Source organism: Heterodontus francisci, chromosome 15 (assembly GCF_036365525.1).
Source record: "Heterodontus francisci isolate sHetFra1 chromosome 15, sHetFra1.hap1, whole genome shotgun sequence".
NCBI classification, from domain to species: Eukaryota; Metazoa; Chordata; class Chondrichthyes; order Heterodontiformes; family Heterodontidae; genus Heterodontus; species Heterodontus francisci.
In genome coordinates, this window is record NC_090385.1 from 28,966,094 (window position 1) to 28,988,328 (window position 22,235).

General features: G+C 44.1%; 1 protein-coding gene across 9 annotated transcripts in view; it reads right to left on the reverse strand.

Moving 5' to 3' along the window:
• LOC137377560 (neuronal migration protein doublecortin-like) overlaps positions 1-22,235 on the reverse strand; it is a 362,944-nt gene that overhangs the window by 314,316 nt on the left and 26,393 nt on the right. For 6 of the 9 annotated variants that reach the window (XM_068047315.1, XM_068047310.1, XM_068047316.1 and 3 more), the window contains exon 2: positions 18,405-18,519. The exons of the other annotated variants lie outside the window; for them this stretch is intronic. Coding sequence is in view for 2 of the 6 variants with exons in the window: in XM_068047305.1 (XP_067903406.1) it covers positions 18,405-18,411 (7 nt within the window). In the remaining 4 variants the exon portion in view is untranslated. The remainder of the gene's footprint in view (positions 1-18,404; positions 18,520-22,235) is intronic. 9 annotated transcript variants of the gene reach the window in all.

Consider the following 22,235-nt stretch of genomic DNA (forward strand, 5'->3'; position numbering starts at 1 on the left):
TACATGTGACGGTGCATGGCACTGAGTCTGGATTGGATTTCAGGATGCAGTGAAAACAGCAGTTCAAGGAATGTTGTATGTCTTGGAGATACCTGTAATCCTGGGTGGATTCGAAATTGGGGTATAGTTGAGATACATTCCCATGAGGGGGAAAAGGTAGGAAAAATAAAGCTGTAGCTCCCTGGATAACGAAAAAGAGAGTAAGATGAAGCAGAAAAAAAGCATGCGTAAAACAGATGTCAGGTTGAAAATACAAGAGAACCAGGCTGAATATAGAAAGTTCAGAGGGCAAATGAAAAAAGAGCAGCAAACAGTGAATGAGAGACTGGTAGCCAACATAAAAGGGAATCCAAAAGTCTTCTACAGACATATAAATAGTAAAAAGATGGTAAAAGGAGAAGGGCTAATTAAGGACCAAAAAGGGCATTTATGAATGGAAGCAGATGGCATGGCTGAGGTAGTAAATGAGTACTTGGCATCTGTCTTTACCAAGAAAGTGCTGCCAAAGTTGTAGTGAAAGGAGGTAGAGCTACTGGATGGACTAAAAATTGATAAAGAGGATAAAAGGCTGGCTCTATTTAAAGTTGATATGTCACCAGGACCAGATGAGATGCATCCGAGGATACCAAGGGAAGTAAGGCAGCAAATTGCGGAGGCACTGGCCAAAATCTTCCAATCATCCTTAGATACAGAAGTGGTGCCAGAGGACTAGAGAATTGCAAATGTTACATCCTTTTTTAAAAAAGCCCAGCAACTACAGGCCAGTTAGTTTAACCTCAGTGGTGGGAAAGCTTTTAGAAACGATAATCTGAGACAAAATTAAGTCACTTGGACAAATGTGGATTAATTAAGGAAATCACAAATCGTGTTTAAATAACGAGTTTTTTTATGAAGTAACAGATGAGAGTAATGCGGATGATGTGGTGTACGCAGTCTTCCAAAAGGCATTTGATAAAGTGTCACATAATAGGCTTGTCAGCAAAGTTGGAGTCAATGGAATAAATGAGACAGTGGCAGCATGGATATAAAGTTGGCTGAATGACAAGAAACAGAGAGTAGTCATGCACGGTTGTTTTTCATACTGGAAGGCAGTATATAGTGGGGTTCCCCAGGGGTTAATATTAGGACCATTGCTTTTCTTGATCTATATTAATGACCTAGACTTGGGTGTAGAGGGTACAATTTTAAAATTTGCAAGTGACAGAAAACTTGGAAGTATAGCGAACAGTCAGGAGGATAGTGACAGACTTCAAGAGGACATAGGCTGGTGGAATGGGCGGACACACGACAGATGAAATTTAATACAGGAAAGTGAAGTGATACATTTTGGTAGGAAGAACGAGGAGAGGCAATATAAAATAAAGGATACAATTCTAAAGGGGGTGCAAGAGCAGAGGGACCTGGGCATATATGTGAACAAATCGTTGAAGGGGTGGCAGGGCAAGTTGAGAAAGCAGTTAATAAGGCATACGGATCCTGGGCTTTATAAATAGGGGCATGGAGTACAAAAACCAGGAGAGGATGCCGAAAAGATTTACGTGAAACGTTCAGGGATGAGAGACTTCAGATATGAGGATAGATTGGAGAAGCTGGGGTTGTTCTCCTTAGAGAAGGTTGAGAGGAGATTTGATAGAGATGTTCAAAATCATGAAGGATCTGGACAGAGTAGCGAGAGAGAAACAGTTTCCATTGGTGGAAAGTTCAAGAAGCAGAAGACACTGATTTAAAGTGATTGGCAAGAGAACCAGAGGCGACATGGGCAAAACTTTTTTTACGCCACGAGTAGTTAGGATCTGGGATGCACCGCCTGAGAATGTGGTGGAGGCAGATTCAATCATGGCTTTCAAAAGGAACTGGATAATTATCTAGAGAAAAGATGTGCAGGACTACAGGGAAAGGGCAGGGTAGTGGATCTAGCTGAGTAGCTTTCACAGAGAGCCCACAAGGACACGATGGACTGAATGGTTTCCTTCTATGTTGTACCCATTTGATGATTCTATTAACCTAACAGCTAAGGCACCTGGGACTGTCTCAGGATGTCTGAGTTATGGTAGATTCCCAGGAACTGTGCACACACCTGCAGGATCTTTTTGCAGTTTGAACATTCAGCGAGTGGAACTCCTTCCTTTTTGCAAAGGCACCTGGCTGCTCTGAGCGAGCCTTGATGGCCATGAGTGGTTGATTATTTCATGCACCTGAGGGAATCCTGCCATAGCCCCGAATCCAACCCTCCTCTCAATCTGACTGGCCTGATTGGTGGGATACCTGATGTATTGCCCCACATTCTGGTACATGGAATCCATCATCTGCTTGATGCAACGATGGGCTGCTGACTGAGAGATTTCACATTAGCCTCCAGACAAACCCTGGAACGAACTCAAGGTGAAAATGTTGAGCGCCATGGTCAGCTTCAATGCCACAGGCAATGGGTGGCCACCAGATCCCATTGGCCTCAACTCCTCCTCCAGCATTCCGCACACATCAACTACCACTTGCCTGGCCAGAGGCAGTCCTCGAAGACAATAGTGCCACGAATTCTCCATGAAGCCAAGCCTTTGTATGTAACCTTTTCAGCTGGGTAGCGCCTTCTGCGAACATTAGTCTGCCTTATTGCCCCTGTGCACCCTCCTTGTCCATGTCTCATTGTAACTTCATGACACGGGTGCTGCTCTGGCCGTTGCAGCCCCAATCCATGTGGCCGATTCCATATCTCACATTAGTTCTCCTTCTCATTGGAGGAGTCAAACTCAGTGTGCAGAGCACACATTGAGATTTGGAGCCTTCACAGTGCAATATCTTTCAATGCCTTAGTGCTGCCTGCTCTCACTGCAATGAACCTGGGAGGCACCCTTCCCCTAACTGCCCTCAACTATGGCCTCACACTCTGAAATCCTGCAAATGTATAAACCTTCACTTATCTGAACCTCAGCCTACCTGGTTGACAACACAGCTGTACTCAATGGCTGCCACTTCCAGCCAACACGCACCTGCCGCTGAGCTCTCACCTCCTTCGAGTAGGTGAACTGCTGATCCTCCATGGAACCCATTCATCCCACAGAAAATTTAAAACGCACTGCACAATCGCTCTCAAATAGCTGCTAAACAGCCTCAATTGCCTGCCTGCTGTCGTCCTGCACATTCCCGATCCCACTGCCCAATCACCCTTGGGAAATCTGCCCGGCAACGAGAAGATATCAGCGATCTGCTCCAACGAGAACCCCACCATTTTACTGGCCCCCAACCTCCACCTCCAAGGGGCCAATAAAATTCTGCTCATTGTTCCTGTTGTTAGTTTATTATTTTTATCTTTGTTATTGTAATTATAGTAAAATGGTGTGTTCAATTGGAGTGTTGGGGATTGGAACATGCTTCCATTTTAAGCATTCAATGTCAGCATTAAGAGTACCCAGACCAAGCAAAACACAGCCACGTGCAGAATAAAGACCCTCTATGCCAGTTAAGTACGAATGACACCACCAGCATGAATCTTTCCAATCCTCACAATTGCCATCCTCGTGGCTCTCTTTGGATTGCTATTGCCGTTATAGTCCAACTCAAGTCTCACTGGCACTGGTTGAATTCTGACTTCATTAAGATTGACCCAATCTCATCACTTTTAATCCTCTCCTCAAGGGAAGACATTCACCCTTCCTCTCATCTAGGCTGGTTTTGAACTCAAGTCCCTGAGAAGAAAGGATAGAATTCCAACCCACTGTCCATCCACTCTTCTATTTTTTTTAACATCTAAATTTATATTGCAGCAGACACCAAAGGGTACATTTTTTAAAAGTGTAAACCCGGCAGCAAAAGACTAAATTTTAAAATATAAATCAATTCTTTTTTCACTCTAATATATCATCTGTTAATGTGGCATCATCAAAATTCTCAATGATCCTTCCTAACCAAGAATGCACACATCAGAACACAAGCACTGATCCAGGGTTCCAAAGAAGGGTCACTGACCCGAAACGTTAACTCTGTTTCCCTTTCCACAGATGCTGCCAGACCTGCTGAGTGGTTCCAGCATTTCTTGTTTTTATTCCAGGTACCTATTCCTTGTCCCATTTTGGACTTAGTGAAAGGAACACTGGGGGGGTGAGAGTCTAGCTGAATTCTATAGATGTTGTATATTATAATATTGCTGTATCAACTTCTCATAGTGAGGTCTTCAAATGCAATGGAAATATCATATTTCCTAGTGCAGTTTAAGTAAAGTGAATAGACATCTAATGCAAAGCACTCTGACTAACCTTCTTGTTTATGCACTTCCATTTAGCCAAAATCAAAGACTGCAGCATTTCCTACAGTAAAACAAATCAACTGTCCGAGACACAACGAACAAAAAGATTCCAACATTATCCAAGCCCGACCACAGCTGACAGCAACAAAGAAATACCTATAATCTGTTGAAGGTATTTCGTACAGAAAACCAATTTGTCCCTGTAATTCCATAAGGCTGCGTCCAGTCTCTCAGCAGACACCCCATAAACATGGTGTTAAGTGGCCATTTACATCACAGACTGGGGTTTCCATTCCTTTCCTGCTGAAGTTATGGGAGACCATTGGTAACCCCATGAAATTTTACTGTTATTTTGCATGTATTTATGTATCCCTTTACTTTTTCTTTCCTGAGTTCTAGAAAGATATACTTTTTGCAAGTACATTAGATGATGGTATAGATGCAAAGAATAGCTAAGTATTTGAAGGGTAAATGCACTCAGCAACGACGACTCCTGTAAAGAATTATCAGAGTGAGGGAAAAAGTAATCATTACCCCATTCTGCATGTTAGTAGGTGGAGAATGATATTGGCATCTATTTTATTTATTCACCCATCTCGCTCATGAGTTCTGTAAACAGACGTCATGCAGCTCCCCAGAGGAACGACAAGCTGCTTTTTAGCCCCCACACTGATTATTTTCATTTATGTAGCCAATTAAGTAGCATTTTCCAATTTACATCAGTTTAAATTTCAGTCACTACTAAAGACACCATTTGGCACCATTCCTTCAATCCCTGATTCCCTAAAGGCAGCAGATGGCAAATACACATGGAGTGCCCAGCAACATTGAAGAGGTTCCACTGGATTTAAAGGGATAGGGTAACCACCTGTCCTCATCCAGAAGGTTTTATTTTTGAATGGGCGGTCTTAAAAATTCTAAAATATAAACCAAGCAGCGAAAGTCTGATTCTTTAAACATAAATCAATTCTTTTTTGCTATAATGTATCTTTTGATGTGGCATCATCAAGAAGACTCTCCTTGATCCAGGCTTGTATTCATTGCCCATTTTGGACTTGGTGAAAGAAACACTGGGGGTGAGAGTCTGGCTGAATTCGATAGGTGTTGCATATTATAATATTGCTGCAGCATCAACTTCTCATAGTGAGTTCTTCAAACAAAGTGATTCCTGACAATGCAGCGGACCGCTGACGTCATCAGGTTACGGCAAGCAGCACACATGCGCAGCTACGTCTTGCCAGGACTAAGTGGCGCTTGCACGGGATTGCATCATCGCGTAACCACGGCTGGTCCATCTTTGCACATGCGCGATAAAGCATCATTGGGTATCCAGCTCCCCAACTCAGCTGGAGGAAGTGGCTGAATGCGATACTTTGAGGCTGGAGCTCGATCCCTGTCAGTCGCTCCTGCCCCACTGGCCGCTCTCCACATTCGGCAACTCGCTCCAGGCTGCGATGCTTCCTCCCCTCAGCCATTCACTCCAGACCTCGCTGCTCCCCCGCCCCCCCACTACTTCTCTGGCCGATTGTTCCTCGCTTTGCGCCACCCCGCTCTCTGGCTGATCACTCCCTAACCCCAACTCCCAACCACTAGCTCTAGTTCGCACCTCTTCCCTCCTCTCAGCCACTCGCTCCTATGTCGCCCGTTGCAGCTCGCCTTGCTTCTTTGGGCGGCACGTGATTAATCATACATGGTAGCTAGTGGCTGAGGGGAGGGAGTCGGCACGGCCTATAACTAGCAGCCGAATGTAAGGTTAGTTTGCTAGAACAATCTCGCCATAAGCATTTCCTGTGATAAATTGAGCAGCGCCATCTTTAATCCTGGTAGCTGCCTGAATGTCGCAGACACTGACATTCCAGTTGAACAGCCTGCATTTGCGCATGTGCAAGTACTGCGTCACCTAGTGGTTGCGTTGTCAGCAAACTTCTTCAAATGCACTGCATTGGCCGTATCAGCCATGACTCAGTTGACAGTACTCTTGCCTCTGAGTCTCAAGGTTCTGGTTTCAAGTCCCACTTCAGGATTTCAGTACAAAGTCAAGGCTGACATTCTAATGCAGTACTGAGCAAGCGCTGTACTGTTGGAGGTGCTGCCTTTCAGATTTAACGTTAAACCGAGGCCCCATCTGCCTGTTTGGGTGGATGTAAAAGATCCCATAGCCCTATTTCAAAGAAGAGCGGGTGAGTTATCCCTGGTGTCCTTGCCAATATTTATCCCTCAATCAACATCACAAGAGAGATTATCTGGTCATTATCACATTGCTGCTTGTGCTGCGTTTCCTACATTACAATAGTGAATATACTTCAAAAGTACTTCAATAGCTGTAAATTGCTTTGAGACATCTGGTGGTCATGAAAAGTACTATATAAATGCAAGTCTTTCTTTTCTTTTTGCATGTACTGTCCAACAATGGAAATAGCATGAAATTTCCTAGTAGAGTTTATGTGAAGTAAATAGAGACAACGTATGCCAGCCAAGAGCGACGTCTCAATTCATTCCATCTTCGCTGCCTTCGGAGAATACTTGGCATCAGGTGGCAGGACCGTATCTCCAACACAGAAGTCCTTGAAGCGGCCAACATCCCCAGCTTATACACACTACTGAGTCAGCGGCGCTTGAGATGGCTTGGCCATGTGAGCCGCATGGAAGATGGCAGGATCCCCAAAGACACATTGTACAGCGAGCTCGCCACTGGTATCAGACCCACCGGCCGTCCATGTCTCCGTTATAAAGACGTCTGCAAACGCGACATGAAATCGTGTGACACTGATCACAAGTCGTGGGAGTCAGTTGCCAGCATTCGCCAGAGCTGGCGGGCAGCCATAAAGACAGGGCTAAATTGTGGCGAGTCGAAGAGACTTAGTAGTTGGCAGGAAAAAAGACAGAGGCGCAAGGGGAGAGCCAACTGTGCAACAGCCCCAACAAACAAATTTCTCTGCAGCACCTGTGGAAGTGCCTGTCACTCCAGAATTGGCCTTTATAGCCACTCCAGCCGCTGCTTCACAAACCACTGACCACCTCCAGGCGCGTATCCATTGTCTCTCGAGATAAGGAGGCCCAAAAGAAATAGAGATCTAATACAAAGCATCCTACCTCATTTTATTTTTACCCTTCAATTCCATTTTGACCACACTTTTAAAGTACTGTCTTAATGCTACAGAATTGTTACAGCGCAGGAGGCCATTCGGTCCATTATGTCCACAGCAGCTCGCTGAAAGAGCAACTCCCTCAGTCCCAGTGCCCTGCCTTCTCCCCATAACGCTGCACATTCTTTCTTTTCATATAACGGTCTAATTCCCCTTTGAATGCTTCAATTGAATCTTCCTCCACCACGTTCTCAGGCAGCGAATTCCAGACCTTAACCACATGCTGCACGAAAGATTTTCTTCAAATCGTTTTTGCTTCTCTTATTAGATTGGTATTGTCAGTGATCTCAGTCATTTTGCACAGGAGTTTTTTTATTCTTTCATGGATGAGTGTGCTGGCAAGGCCAGCATTTGTTGCCCATTGCTAATTACCCTTGTGAAGGAAGTGGTGAGCTGCCTTCTTGAACCGCTGCAGTACATGTGGCATAGGTACACTCATAGTGCTGTTAGTGAGTTCCAGGTTTTTGACCCAACGACAGTGAAGGAATGGTGATATAGTTCCAAGTCAGGATGGTGTATGGCTTGGAGGGGAACTTGGAGGTGGTGGTGTTCCAATGCATCTGCTGCCCTTGTCTTTCTAGGTGGTGGAGGCCGCAGGTTTGGAAGGTGCTGTTGAAAGAGCCCTGGCGAGTTGCTGCAGTGCAGTGCAGATGGTACACACTGCTGCCACTGTGCATCAGTGGTGGAAGGAGTGAAATGATAAAGGTGGTGTATGGGTGCTGATCAAGCGGGCTGCTTTGTCCTGGATGGTGTTGAGCTTCTTGAGTGTCGTTGGAATTATGACAGTTACAAGATAATGTAGTTAGTAATTATGAATTACGGCAGCGAGGCCTGGACAACGTATGCCAGCCAAGAGCGACGTCTCAATTCATTCCATCTTCGCTGCCTTCGGAGAATACTTGGCATCAGGTGGCAGGACCGTATCTCCAACACAGAAGTCCTTGAAGCGGCCAACACCCCCAGCTTATACACACTACTGAGTCAGCGGCGCTTGAGATGGCTTGGCCATGTGAGCCGCATGGAAGATGGCAGGATCGCCAAAGACACATTGTACAGCGAGCTCGCCACTGGTATCAGACCCACCGGCCGTCCATGTCTCCGCTATAAAGACGTCTGCAAATGCGACATGAAATCGTGTGACATTGATCACAAGTCGTGGGAGTCAGTTGCCAGCATTCGCCAGAGCTGGCGGGCAGCCATAAAGACAGGGCTAAATTGTGGCGAGTCGAAGAGACTTAGTAGTTGGCAGGAAAAAAGACAGAGGCGCAAGGGGAGAGCCAACTGTGCAACAGCCCCGACAAACAAATTTCTCTGCAGCATCTGTGGAAGAGCCTGTCACTCCAGAATTGGCCTTTATAGCCACTCCAGGCGCTGCTTCACAAACCACTGACCACCTCCAGGCGCGTATCCATTGTCTCTCGAGATAAGGAGGCCCAAAAGAAAAAAGAATTATGAATTCCACACCTCCATGTTGCATGTTATAGTGTGGTTCATGGACCCAAATCCATCTCAACAGAAACACATGAAATCACTCTCTCACAGTGATCTTTTATTAACTACTAACACACAGATTAAATAAGAAATACAACTGGACCTGTCGTGGAGTCTTCAAGTGCCCGGTGACTTGAAGTCTGTTGAATCTTTAGATATCTTCTCTCCATTAGACCAGGATAAGTCTATCCTAGCTTACTGTAATAAGAATGTTGGATTTGCTCTTATATTCTTTGTTTCCACACTTTCTTCATGATTCACACATGTACATCACAATGATTGGTTCCTTCGGGCATGCACTGGAGTGCTGACTTGGATTGCATTAGAGTGCTAAAGTGGAAGTTTTGTGACTGAGGGTAATTAAGGGTTAATTTTATCTTCAGTCTAGTCTGTCTTTTTATTTAGCAGATTAACTTAACAGTTGCTGTTTGAGTTGCAGAATTTGAGTTTTAGACCAGCTTTAAACAGAGTTCACACAGGCTCTGCTTGCAGCTGCACCTTGTTAATTAGAGAATTGGCTTAAACCAGTTTTTAGGGGTTAGAGTCAGTCAGTATAAAAGTGGGCCATCTCACAGTGCTGACTTGGGTTGCATTAGAGTGCTAAAGTGGAAGTTTTGTGACTGAGGAAGTTCGGTGAGGAGCTCCTTTCATTTCCTACCTGTCCTCAGAGTGAGGGGAGCTGAGAGTTTCCAAAGAGCACAGATGACTGGTGAGTAAGTCCTGGTGGGTATTTTTCAAACTGGATTGAATTGTAAGTCATTGTTTTAGAAAGGCTTAGTTGTTTTTTTTTAAATTAGAATAGTCTTCTAAAGTTTTAAATTTAAAGGGTTTAGTCATGGCAGGAGAGCTTAAAGCCGTGGTTTGCTCTTCTTGCTGCATGTGGGAATCAGGGAACATTTCCAGTCCCCGGGACCAGCATGTGTGCAGGAAGTGTGTCCAGCTGCAGCTCCTGGAAGCTCAGGTTTCAGAGCTGGAACGGCGGCTGGAAACACTGTGGAGCATCCGTGAGTCTGAGAGCATTGTGGATAGCACGTATAGAGAGGTGGTCACACCGCAGCTGAAGGGACTTGAAGGAAGGGAATGGGTGACCACCAGGCAGTCCAAGAGAAACAGGCAGGTAGTTCAGGAGTCCCCTGGGGTCCCGCTTGCAAATCGGTATTCCATTTTGGAGGCTGATGAGGCTGGTTCCTCCAGGGAGTGTGGACAGAGCCAAGCTTCTGGCACCATAAGAAGCCTGTCTGTACAGGAAGGGGGAGAGAGAGGAAGAGCAATAGTAATAGGGGATTCTATAGTCAGGGGAACAGATAGGCGTTACTGTGGCCGTCAACATGACTCCAGGATGGTGTGTTGCCTCCCTGGTGCCAGGGTCCGGGATGTCACTGGCTGCAGGGTATCCTGAATGGGGAGGGTGATGAGGCAGAGGTCATGGTACATGTTGGTACCAATGACATAGGTAGAAAGAGGGATGAGGTCTTGCATCTCAAGAATTCAGGGAGTTGGACAGTAGACTAAAAAGCAGGACCTCTCTGGTTGTAATCTCTGGATTACTCCCAGTGCCACGTGCTAGCGAGTATAGAAATAGGAGAATAGCACAGATGAACGCATGGCTTAAGAGTTGGTGCAGGAGGGAGGGTTTTAGATTCCTGGACCACTGGGACCGTTTCTGGGGAAGGTGGGACCTGTACAAGCGGGACGGTCTACATCTGAACCAGAGGGGGACTAACATCCTTGCTGGTGGGTTTGCTAGTGCTGTTGGGAAGAGTTTAAACTAATTTGGCAGGGGGAGGGGATGCAGACTCCTAGCAGAATAGGGACACAGCTAAACACAGGAAAGCATACAAGTCAGAGGGAGTACAGCAGAAGTAAGTTTCAAGGGAGTAAGACCAGGATGGAAGGCCTCTACTTTAATGCCAGGAGTATTGCAGGTAAAACGGATGAGTTAAGGGCAAGGATTGACACGTGGAATTGTGATATAGTAGCCATCACGGAGACATGGTTGAGGGAGGGGCAGGATTGGCAGCTCAATATCCCAGGATATAGAATCTTCAGGTGAGACAGGAGGGGGTAAAAGAGGAGGGGGCATTGCAATATTAGTTAAGGAGTCAGTTACTGCAGAAAGGAGAGATGATATCTTGGAGGGGGCATCAAATGAAGCTGTATGGGTCGAGTTTAGGAATAAAAAAGGACAGCCACATTGCTAGGTGTTTATTATAGACCCCAGATAGTCAGTGGGAAATTGAGGAGCAAATATGTGCACAATTTGCAGAGGTGTGTAAAAATAATAGGGTAAGTATATTATGTGATTTCAACTTTCCCAACATTAATTGGGATAGTCATTGTGTTAAGGGCTTAGATGGAGTGGAGTTCTTAAAATGTATACAGGAGAACCTTTTAGCTCCATATGTAGAGGATCCAACAAGGGAGGGTGCAGTGCTGGACCTAATTCTGGGGAATGAAGCCACACAGGTGGTTGATATGTTGGTGGGGGACATATTTTGATGATAGCGACCACAACGTTTGTTATGCTTGTTAAGCTTGTTATGGAGAAAGAAATAGACAAGTTGCAAAAAAAGGTTTTGGATTGTGGGAGAGCGAATTTTAGTAAAATAAGGCAGGATCTGGCCAAGTTAGACTGGAAAGAGTTACTTGTCGGGAAATCTACAGAAGAGCAGTGGGGGGCATTCAAAAAGGAAATGGGGAGGGTACAGGCCCAACATGTTCCATCTAGGGTAATAGGTAGGAGCAACAAGCCCAGAGAACCATGGATGACCAGAAACATTCAGGGTACGATGAGAAGGAAAAGAGAGGCTTTTAGCAAATACAAGGAGAGCAAATCAATGGAAGCATTAGTGGAATACAGAAAGTGCAGGATGGAGCTTAAAGCAATTAGGGGAGCAAAGAGGGGATATGAGAAAGCTCTGGCTGGTAAAAGTAGGGAAAATCCCAAGATATTCTATAAGTATATCAATGGGAAAAGGTTAACCAGGGAAAGAGTAGGACCCATTAGGGACCAAGGGGGAAATTTGTGGGTGGAGCCAGAGGACATTGGTAGGGTGTTGAATGAATACTTCACATCCATCTTCACCCAAGAGAATGAGGATGTAGATATGGAACTTAGAGAGAGAGACTGTGAGGTTCTTGAGCAAATTGCCATAGGGAGTGACAAGGTATTGGAGGTTTTAGAAGGCTTAAAAGTGGACAAATCTCCAGGTCCGGACAATTTGTGTCCCAGGATGCTGTGGGAGGCGAGGGTGGAGATTGCAGGGGCTCTGACCCTAATTTTTAATTCCTCTATGACCACAGGGGAGGTGCCAGAGGATTGGAGAACAGCTATTTAAGGAAGGTTGTAGAAATAAGCCAGGGAACTACAGACCAGTGAGTCTCATGTCAGTGGTAGGGAAATTATTGGAGAAAATTCTGGAGGAGAGGCAAAATTTGATTAGGAATAGTCAGCATAGCTTTGTCAGAGGGAGGTCATGCATAACAAATTTGATTGAATTGAGCATGTAACCAGGTGTGTAGATGAGGGTAGTGCAGTTGATGTAGTTTACATGGATTTCAACAAAGCCTTTGGCAAGGTCCCACATGGGAGACTCATCAAGAAAGCAAATGCACATGGGATACAAGGTAACTTGATAAGGTGGATTCAAAATTGGCTTAGCAGACAGAGTGATGACAGACGGCTGTTTTAGTGACTGGAAGCCAGTGTCCAGTGGTGTACCACAGGGATCTGTGCTGGGTCCCCTATTTGTCATTTATATAAACGACATAGATAACTATGTGGGGGGTAGGATCAGTAAGCTCGCGGATGACACAAAGATTGGCCAAGTGGTTAACAGTGAGGTGGAGTGTCTTGGGTTGCAGGAAGATGGGATGGTCAAATGGGCAGAAAAGTGGCAGATGGAATTTAACGCTGAAAAGTGTGAGGTGATGCACTTTGGAAGGAGTAATGTGACACGGAAGTATTCAATGAATGGCCTGACACTGGGAAGTTCTGAGGAACAAAGGGACCTTAGTGTGTTTGTCCATAGATCTCTGAAGGCAGAAGGGCAGGTTAATAGGGTGGTGAAAAAGGCATGATACACTTGCCTTTATCAATCGAGGCATAGATTATAAAAGCAGGGAGGTCATGTTGGAGTTGTACAGAACTTTGGTAAGGCCACAGTTGGAGTACTGTGTGCAATTCTAGTCGCCACATTATAGGAAGGATGTGATTGCATTGGAGGGGGTGCAGAGGTGATTCACCAGGATGTTGCCTGGGATGGAACATTTAAGCTATGAAGAGAGGTTGGATAGGCTTGGGTTGTTTTCGCTGGAGCAGAGAGGACTGAGGGGTGACCTGATCGAGGTATACACGATTATGAGGGGCATGGACAGGGTGGATAGGGAGCAGCTGTTCCCCTGAGTTGAAGGTTCAGTTACGAGGGGTCACAAGTTTAAGATGAGGGGCGGGAGGTTTAAGGGGGATTTGAGGAAGAACTTTTTTACCCAGAGGGTGGTGATGGTCTGGAATGCCCTGCCTGGGAGGGTGGTAAAGGCGGGTTGCCTCAATCCTTTAAAAAGCACCTGGATGAGCACTTGGCACGTCATAACTTTCAAGGCTATGGGCCAAGTGCTGGCAAATGGGATTAGGTAGACAGGTCAGGTGTCTTTAATGCATCGGTGCAGACTTGATGGGCCGAAGGACCTCTTCTGCACTGTGATTCTGTATGTCTATACCTATTGTTATTCATGGTTGGTTCAAAATACAGTGCAGTTACTTCATCATATCTGCCAATTGTCGCAGTTTTAGCTCAAGACTGTACCACGTTCTGATCCCATAGCAATGCAGGATTTGGCAGACAAAGAAATATGTTAAATGTTATTTCTGTTTCTCAGCTCACAGTTTAATGTGATTTAGCAATCGTTAAAGTTCTCGTCTGTATTAAAGCTTTTCTTGTTAGGGATGCTTAAAGCAGATTTTTCCTTCAATAGGTTAATTAGCTATAAAACTGACCAATAGAACAGGTCCCAAGCAGTCACACTCACGCTATAAGTAATTTTCCTAATTTTCTTTGGCGTGTGTGCGCCATTTGTTTAAGTGCGTTTTTAAACATTTTTTGAGCAGCCCTGGGACCAACTTGTGCATGGCCTGGGCAGGAACTTTTGGTTGTTGTGTGGCTTAGAGTGAAGATTAGCTATAAGTATTTTAACCATACCAGTAGTACACTGAGTACAACGCTCTGTCGTATTATCGACTTCTGACTCATTTCCCACTCAACAGTGGGCGTCCTGAGATCTGCTGCTCCATGTGTATCTGGGCCTTGGTTCCTAGCCCACCAGTACAAGGAAAATTTCAGACAGCAAGAGAAAGAATAAGCAACAAGGATCTTATATGCACGTGAGATAGCCAATCTGTTTCAAATACCTATCCTATGATCATTGTGTGCATTGATAAATCTTGGCAGTTCAAACCTAAGTCACTCCTCTGCACCCTCTGCTGATCAAGTATACATCTCCAGATTATCTACATATATTTCAGAAAAGGCATGAAGGGTTGTGACAGCTTTTAGACGATATAACTGAGTTGAAGATTTATAGTTTATAAAAAGGCATTGTGTTAACACAATAGTTTAATTTTAATCAACTGAGAGGGGTTTAGTCAAAGCTGTAAATGAACTAAAGCATTCATTTCAGGCATACTTCTGTACATATTGCTAGTGCTACAATACAATTCTGATGCATTGTTTTATCAACAGTTATTGCCTATCAAGTCAAACATGGGCAAGGAAACCTCCTGCTGATTACCACCTACCACCCACCCTCAGCTGATGAGTCAGTACTCCTCCATGTTGACCACCACTTGGAAGAAGCACTAAGGGTAGCAAGGGCACAGGGGGGACTTCAATGTCCATCACCAAGAGTGGTTCGGTTGCACCACTACTGACTGAGCACTGAAGGACATCTCTGCCAGTCTGGGCCAGCGCCAGGTAGTGAAAGAAGCAACAAGAGGGAAAGAGGGAAAACCTACTTGACCTCATCTTCAGCAAACTACCTGTTGCAGATGCATCTGTTCATGACAGTACTGATAAAAATAACCACCACATAGTCCTTGTGGAGAGGAAATCCCAACTTCACACGAAGGATACACTCCATCGTATTGTGTGGCACGACCACTGTGATAAATGGGATAGATTCAGAACTGATCTAACAGCTCAAATGGGCATCCAGGAGGCACTGAGGACCATCAGCAGCAGCAGAATTGTATTCAACCACAATCTGTAACCTCATGGCCCAGCATATCCCTCACTCTACTATTACATCAAGCAGGGGACCAATCCTGATGCAATGAGCAGTGAAAGAAAGCATACCAGGAGCAGCACCAGGCATAACTAAAAATGAAGTGCCTACCTGATGAGGCTCTTACATGCATGCTGATCAATGGAAGGAGAATGCTTATAGACCAGGGTTGTCTAGCTTTTTCAGGCAGAGGGCCACATTACAATTTTGGCTCAGCCGGGGGGAAGGGGCACGCCAGTGAACAAATTTCAAAAAATAAAGGCATTAAAAATTTATCTTACTAATACGCTCAATAACAAATGTGCATTTTTATGAAGAAGCTTTAAATGAGAAGACTAATTTATTGACTTACCTACTCGTCACTTTATTGAAAACTGATTTCGTGACATAGCTGGCATTGTTTTTGCTTGCAAAAGTAGTCAATCTCTGCCCACACACTTGATGTAGAGATATCCATCTGTCAGGAGTGATCTTGATCTCTCTGTCTCTGTCATCCTTGCTCTCTGTGTTTTCCCCCCCCCCCACTATGACCCTCTCCTCTGTTTTCCACCCACCCCCCTCCCTGCCGCCCAAATTATTTGACAGTGTCTTTCTTCTCCATCACTGGTGATTTTCTTTGTGGAGCTCGAAGGAGTAGGAATTCTCCTCCTGGCTCCACAAATACATTGGGAACAGCTGTCGGCCAACCTCCCGGCCCAAGATCTCTGCTGGTGTCCTGGCCAGACAACGTTGCTGAAGCTGCAGAGCACTGCGCTGCACCGGCACTCCTGTATAGTGTTCACAGCTCGCCTGGCAAAATCACTCGAGACCAGGGCCTTGAAAAATCAGTCTCTTGAGTACAGGATCTAGTTGTGTAGTCAGGGTTGGGGTGGCGGGGGGGGGAGCAGTGGTGGAGGCAAGGGAGGAGGGAAAACAGGGGGGCCAGGAAGCACCACTAATTGGCCTCCCTAAAATCAACAATAATCCCAGTGGCAGTCATTTTCACCATTAAAAACACCCAATGAAACTGCTGGAAATGAAGGTCAGGCAGGTCTCCAACAGGCACCAATCCTCCCCGCCCCTTTACCCCTCAATTATTCAGTGGGAATTTTAACTGCGCAATTGTATAGAAAACCTGACTCACTCTCGATGTGCTCCCTCAGCACCGCTCTACCTGTGCCCAGCTATGTGCTGCCCCGCTTCCAGCTCTACCCTCAGTCTCTCCCTCTCCCCTGCAGCAGCCACAGAATCGCTCACTCCCTGAACTGCACAAAAACAAAAGCAGCAGCCGATCCCAGCGTGCCTTTGATGTGAATCACCAATCTGTGTTCACCCTGCCCGGGCAGCCCACTGTCAGTCACAGAGGGTCCGCGGGCTAGATTGAAACTTTTGGCCTATGGGCAGTATGTTGGAGAACACTGCTATAGACGGAAAAAAACAACCAATAGATCAAATCAAAGCTCTGCAGTCCCACCACATCAAGCTGTGAATGGTGGTGGACAATTAAACAATGAACCAGAGGAACAGGCTCTACAAACATCCCCATTCTCAACAAGGGGGGAGTCCAGCACATCAGTGCAAAGGACAAGGCTGAAGCATTTGGATCCACTGTCAGCCAAAAGTGCCGAGTAGATGATCAATCTTGGCCTCCTCCTGAGAGCCCCAGCATTACAGATGCCAGTCTTCAGCCAATTCGATTCATTGTACATGATATCAAGGAATAGCTGAAGGTACTGGATACAGCAATGGCTATGGCCTCTGACAACATCCCAGCTGTAGTACTAAAGACTTGTGCTCCAGAACTTCCCTAGCCAAGCTGCCCCAGTGCAGCTGCAACACTGGCATCTAATCAACCATGTGAAAAATTGACAAGGCATGTCCTGTCGACAAAAAAACAGAACAAATCCAATCCAGCCAATTAACACCCCATCAGTCTCCTCTCGATCATCAGCAGAGTGATGGAAGGTGTCACTGTCAGTGCTATTAAGTGGCACTTACTCACCAGTAACCTGCTCACTGCTCACACAAGTGCCAGGCACTGACCATCTCCAGCAAGAGAGAATCTAACTATCTCCCATTGATGTTCATCAGCATTACCATCACTGAATCCCCACCATCTATAATCTGGGGGTCACCATTGACCAGAAACTTAACTGGACCAACCATATAAATACTGTGGCGACAACAGCAGGTCAGAGGGTGGGAATTCTGCAGCGAGTAACTCATCTCCTGATTCCCCAAAGCCTGTCCACCATCTACAAAGCACACTTGCCTGGATGAGTGCAGCTCCAACAACACTCAAGCTCAACACCATCCAGGACAAAGCAGTCCGCTTGATCGGCACCTCATCCACCACCTTAAACATTAATTCCCAACACCGGTGCACAGTGGCAGCAAGATGCACTGCAGCAACTTGCCATGCCTCCTTCAACAACACCTTGCAAACCCATGAACTCTACTATCTGGAAGAACAAAGGCAGCAGACATTTGGGAGCACCATCACCTACAAGTTCCCCTTCAAGTCACACACTGACTCAAGAGCTATATTGTCATTACTCCACTGTTGCTGGGCCAGAATCCTGGAATTCCCTCACTAATAGCACTGTGGGTGTACCTACACCACATGGACTGTAACGGTTCAAGGCGGCGACTCACCACCACCTTCTCGAGAGCAATTAGGAATGGGCAATAACTGCTGGTCTTTCCAATAATGCTCATAACCCAGAAATGTATAACCAAAAAAAAAGTGAATATTTGGATATTATTCACCATTAATGCTGTACAGATTATATGGAAGAAAAAAGATTTACATTTATATAGCCCCTTTTATGACTTCAAGACATCCCAAAGTGCTTTCCAACCAATGAAGTACCTTTTGAAGTGTAATCAATGTTGCAGTGTAGGAAACACAGCAGCCAATTTGTGCACAAGCTCACACAAACAGCAATGTGATAATGACCAAATAATCTTTTTTGTGATGTTAATTGAGGGATAAATATTGGCCAGGACAATACTGGTAACTTCCCTGCTCCTCTTCAAAATAGTGCAATGGGATCTTTTACATCCACTTTAGAGGGAAGACAAGGCCTCGGTTTAGCATCTCATCTGAAGGACGGTACCTCCGACAATGCAGCACTCTTTCAGGACTTCACAGGAGTGTCAGCCTAGAATTTTATGCTCAAGTCCTGGAATGGGTCTTGAACCCACAACCTTGTGACTGAGCGGTGAATGTGCTGCAACTGAAGCACATCAGGGTTAGGAAATCTTACCTGGCATAGATTAGGGAAGACCTGGATATATTAACCTTCACTGAGATCTGTAGAAGAGAATCAACTCGACGTGAGAGTGAATAGATATTCCATCTTGAAAGTACAGATTTAGCATCTGAGTGGAAAAGGAGGAAAAAATGAAATTCAGTGAAGAATCAATCAGTGACAATTAATTCTAAAACTAATGTAACTATGGATCCAAATTTCTGTTCCTGTTCTGTCCTCAATAATTGCATGCTGTAGAAATTGTCCTTACAATAAAGAAAATAATTATATAATGGGCAGAGTAACTCATGTTTTGGTTAATAAACAAACAGTCAGGCTACTGACATGCTGAATTTAGTAGCCCAGTGCGACATGCTGTAGTCAAAGACACCGATACCCGAGTGGATTCAATTCACCTATTTTTGAAGCTGCTATGATTCCAAAAGTGCTCCAAAAATGACAGATGTTTCCACCAGGAGAGAAAAATCAGCAGGCAAATTATGTCACATTACATTCCTATATTTCCTAATGCCTGAAGATTAGTTTAGGCCCAGACAGTCAGATTGTCAATTGGGCTATTTGAAAATGTCTTAAGATATCAACCAGGCATTAAGAAATCTCTTTTTTTTTTGCTCAATGCCATTGTTATGTATGGCTCCATCTACATTGGGGATTTTATGTTTTTGAAGAACAATTTCCCTTAGCATCACAGGTTCATGTGAGTTGTGAGGGAGAAGAGAGAAAATAACTAAATTAATGATAGAAACTAAAATTGAAATTCTATTCTCTGGCATGGTCTTCTTTCTACATGGACTCAAAAAAATCTACACGCCAAACTGTGAAAGAACTTCAGTGCTGAAAGCATTATGCTACTTCTGCTCTACCTGTCAATCATTGTGATTGAATTACCATGAAACCCCACATTGTCCAAGTAGATATCATGGGAACACACATACATTGGCAATGCAAGCTGCTTGCTTTTCATAGTCACTAAGTTAATATTAATGAATTTAATACAAGGCTTGAATTGCCAAGAGGTGAGAGTGCATGAGCTGAGGATGCGTGAGCTGAGGCATTTCATTTTGAAAATAATAACGTGACACTTGTGTAAGCAAAGTATTCAAGAAAGCCTCTCCAATAGAGAATTGAATACTAAAGTAGGTAGCTATGGAGATGAATTCTTAATGACATGCTTCTGTGGATAGTACCAAGCGTATTTTACAACTTTTATGCAAATAATGCACAGATTGTGGTCAGGGTTGTTTTTTTAGTTCTCTATCCAAGGGACATCTTTATAATTACCAATGCTCAGGTAGTAAAATCACAAATACTTGATTTGTACGTGTAGCTAGAGAAGCAAATTTGAAATGTGAATAGAACAAATATTGATATTCAGGAAATTATGCACCGGGTTTCTGCTCTCATTTTATTTTCTTCACTTTCATTCAGTAGGTTGGAAATTTGAATATTTTCATTTACTGGCCAGTGTATTCGGCTGAAGCATATTGTTCGGAACCTCAGTGTCTCATTCAACCCTGAGCTGAGCTTACAATGTGCAAACTGTGAAATCCAGCCTTTGGTATAAAGACAAGGCCAGTGTGAAGGAAAGTAATCAGCAATTAACCAAAATGGAATAATAATGTTATTTCCTGATATCCAATCCAACTTTATCCCACAATGCTCAGCTGCTGCTAGGGGAGGTCACTAACTAGCAACTGGAACAGAATTGGTCTCTTAAAAGGGTAATCAAGGTGGGAATGTTAAAATACTATCAGATGAGGACACAAGTATACCAGCTGGCATTGACTGAAATGCCTTCACTCTAAGTCTCAACCCTGTCAGAGCCAAGAGTACTGAATTTAGTACTTGACTGAAGGCAATCATGTAATATAGATAGGATTAGACTGATAACTGTCACATGTCATTTAACTAATAACCATCAGCAAATGGAAACTTTAGTCCAACCTCCTTCAACTAAGCTGAAGCCTCCAGATATGGTAACACTGTCAGTAGAATGGTGTCAGTGCATTGTGTGGCTACTGATTTCATTTCTCTTCTGCTTCGTATAACTCAGAATCCACATCTGTAAAGGTAAACCTTGCTTCAGAATCTATAAAATCTGTGTAACCTAATTGTAATTTTTATGATGAATCCTAAACTCATGGTCGAAATCTCTGGTTCCTTTGGTTTCCAAAGCTATTGGCCTCCTTAAACTCTGAATACTCACAAAGAGTACCAAGGGCATTGATTTAGAGATGTATGGGGAATAGTAGTGAGATGAATAAGGAGTTAAGCTCTACCATTCCTATTATTTAATCAGCTTTTACGAGACACATTGACGCTGAATCAATCAGTGCTTCTCATGAAAGCGATGATGAAATGTGAGCTTTGAAATGAAGTGTTCTGTTATACTGTACTTCTAATTACACATTAGATTAGGAGCAAGGCTGTCACGTTTTGATGACCATCAAGATTTTAAAAATGGTTTATCTATTCAAACATAACATTCAGTGCTTATATATCGGTTTTACCTATTGGTGCTGTCACATATTGGCGTGTTAACTCGCAGTGCCATGTAGTAGACAAACATGCTCAATCCCTCAGTCTACTCAGTTCCAATTTTTTTCTGGGGGGGGGGTGCATGGAGAGATGGAAAATTGGGCTGCTGGTGTTCAGCTTCTAGTGGTCTGCTGCTGAGTGGCTTCAATGGAAGTCTGACAGCAGTTTCCTGGATCTAGTTCAGTAAAATAACGAGGTCCACAATAATATTCAAGACCAAGATAATTGAGTTTGTAGCCCTGGAATGGAACTACTTGAAAGGGAGGTGAGACATGCATAATTATTCCTATGTAGCTGTTATGATCCTGTAGGTTTTTTTGGGGTGAAATATGTGGCGTGTCTTTAAGACAGCAAAGGATCGGTACTGCTTTAAGAATAAGCAGGCCTCAGGAGTTACCAAGAAAGTGCATTCTCGTTGCCTTGGATACAGCCACTGGGACTGAGCATCGAGAGATACATTTGTTAAAATTCTATTTTGAACTGGCTTATAGTGCAAACAGACTGTTCTAAGAGAACACACAGCTGGTGTTAGCACCTAAAAGAACAACTCTCAGCCATTTAAAGTGAAGGAAGAGAATTTAGTCTGCTTATTATCTCTCAAGATTCTAAAAAAAGTCAATCCAAAACAGAGATCTGATAATTTAAACTAAAGGAAGGGAAGTTAGACTGTGACAATCCTTTAACCCTCAAAAGCTCTAAAGTCAGATTGATTCTCTTGAAAGTGTTTGCAAGTTAATTGGTGAAATCCATCACTGGAGAAGGAAGCATCACTTACTGCTGGAATTAGACTACGGATTGTTCTACTGTTGAAGAACTTTTTTTCCCCATCGGACAGCTGTGAGGACTTCAAGCAACATTGGACTGTAAATTTGCAAGGACTCTAATTTTTTCTATTTTAAATGTTGTTTATATCTTCAGTGTTTAAGAATTTAGTTTTTCTAATTAAACAGTTAATTTGTTGATTTAAAGGCACCTGGTTTGGTTAGCCTCATTCAGGGGTTAATAGATCGTACAATTTGGCTGGGTTTTTCTTTAAATTTGGAAAGTTTAAAATGATATGTTAGGCGATCTGTGGAGGGACGAGATTGAATTAACAGTGCGTTTCTCTCACCACAATCAGAATCGTATATTTCGATTTGGGGGCTTTGACTGGAGCGGTCAGTCTAACATATTAATTAGAAAAGAGCATCAAATCAGAAGTAATGTGAGCTGGGAAAAAATTTGGAACACCGATCCCTGTACGTAAAAGCTCAAAAAGCAGAACTGTCAATTTCCTGTACTTCCGGG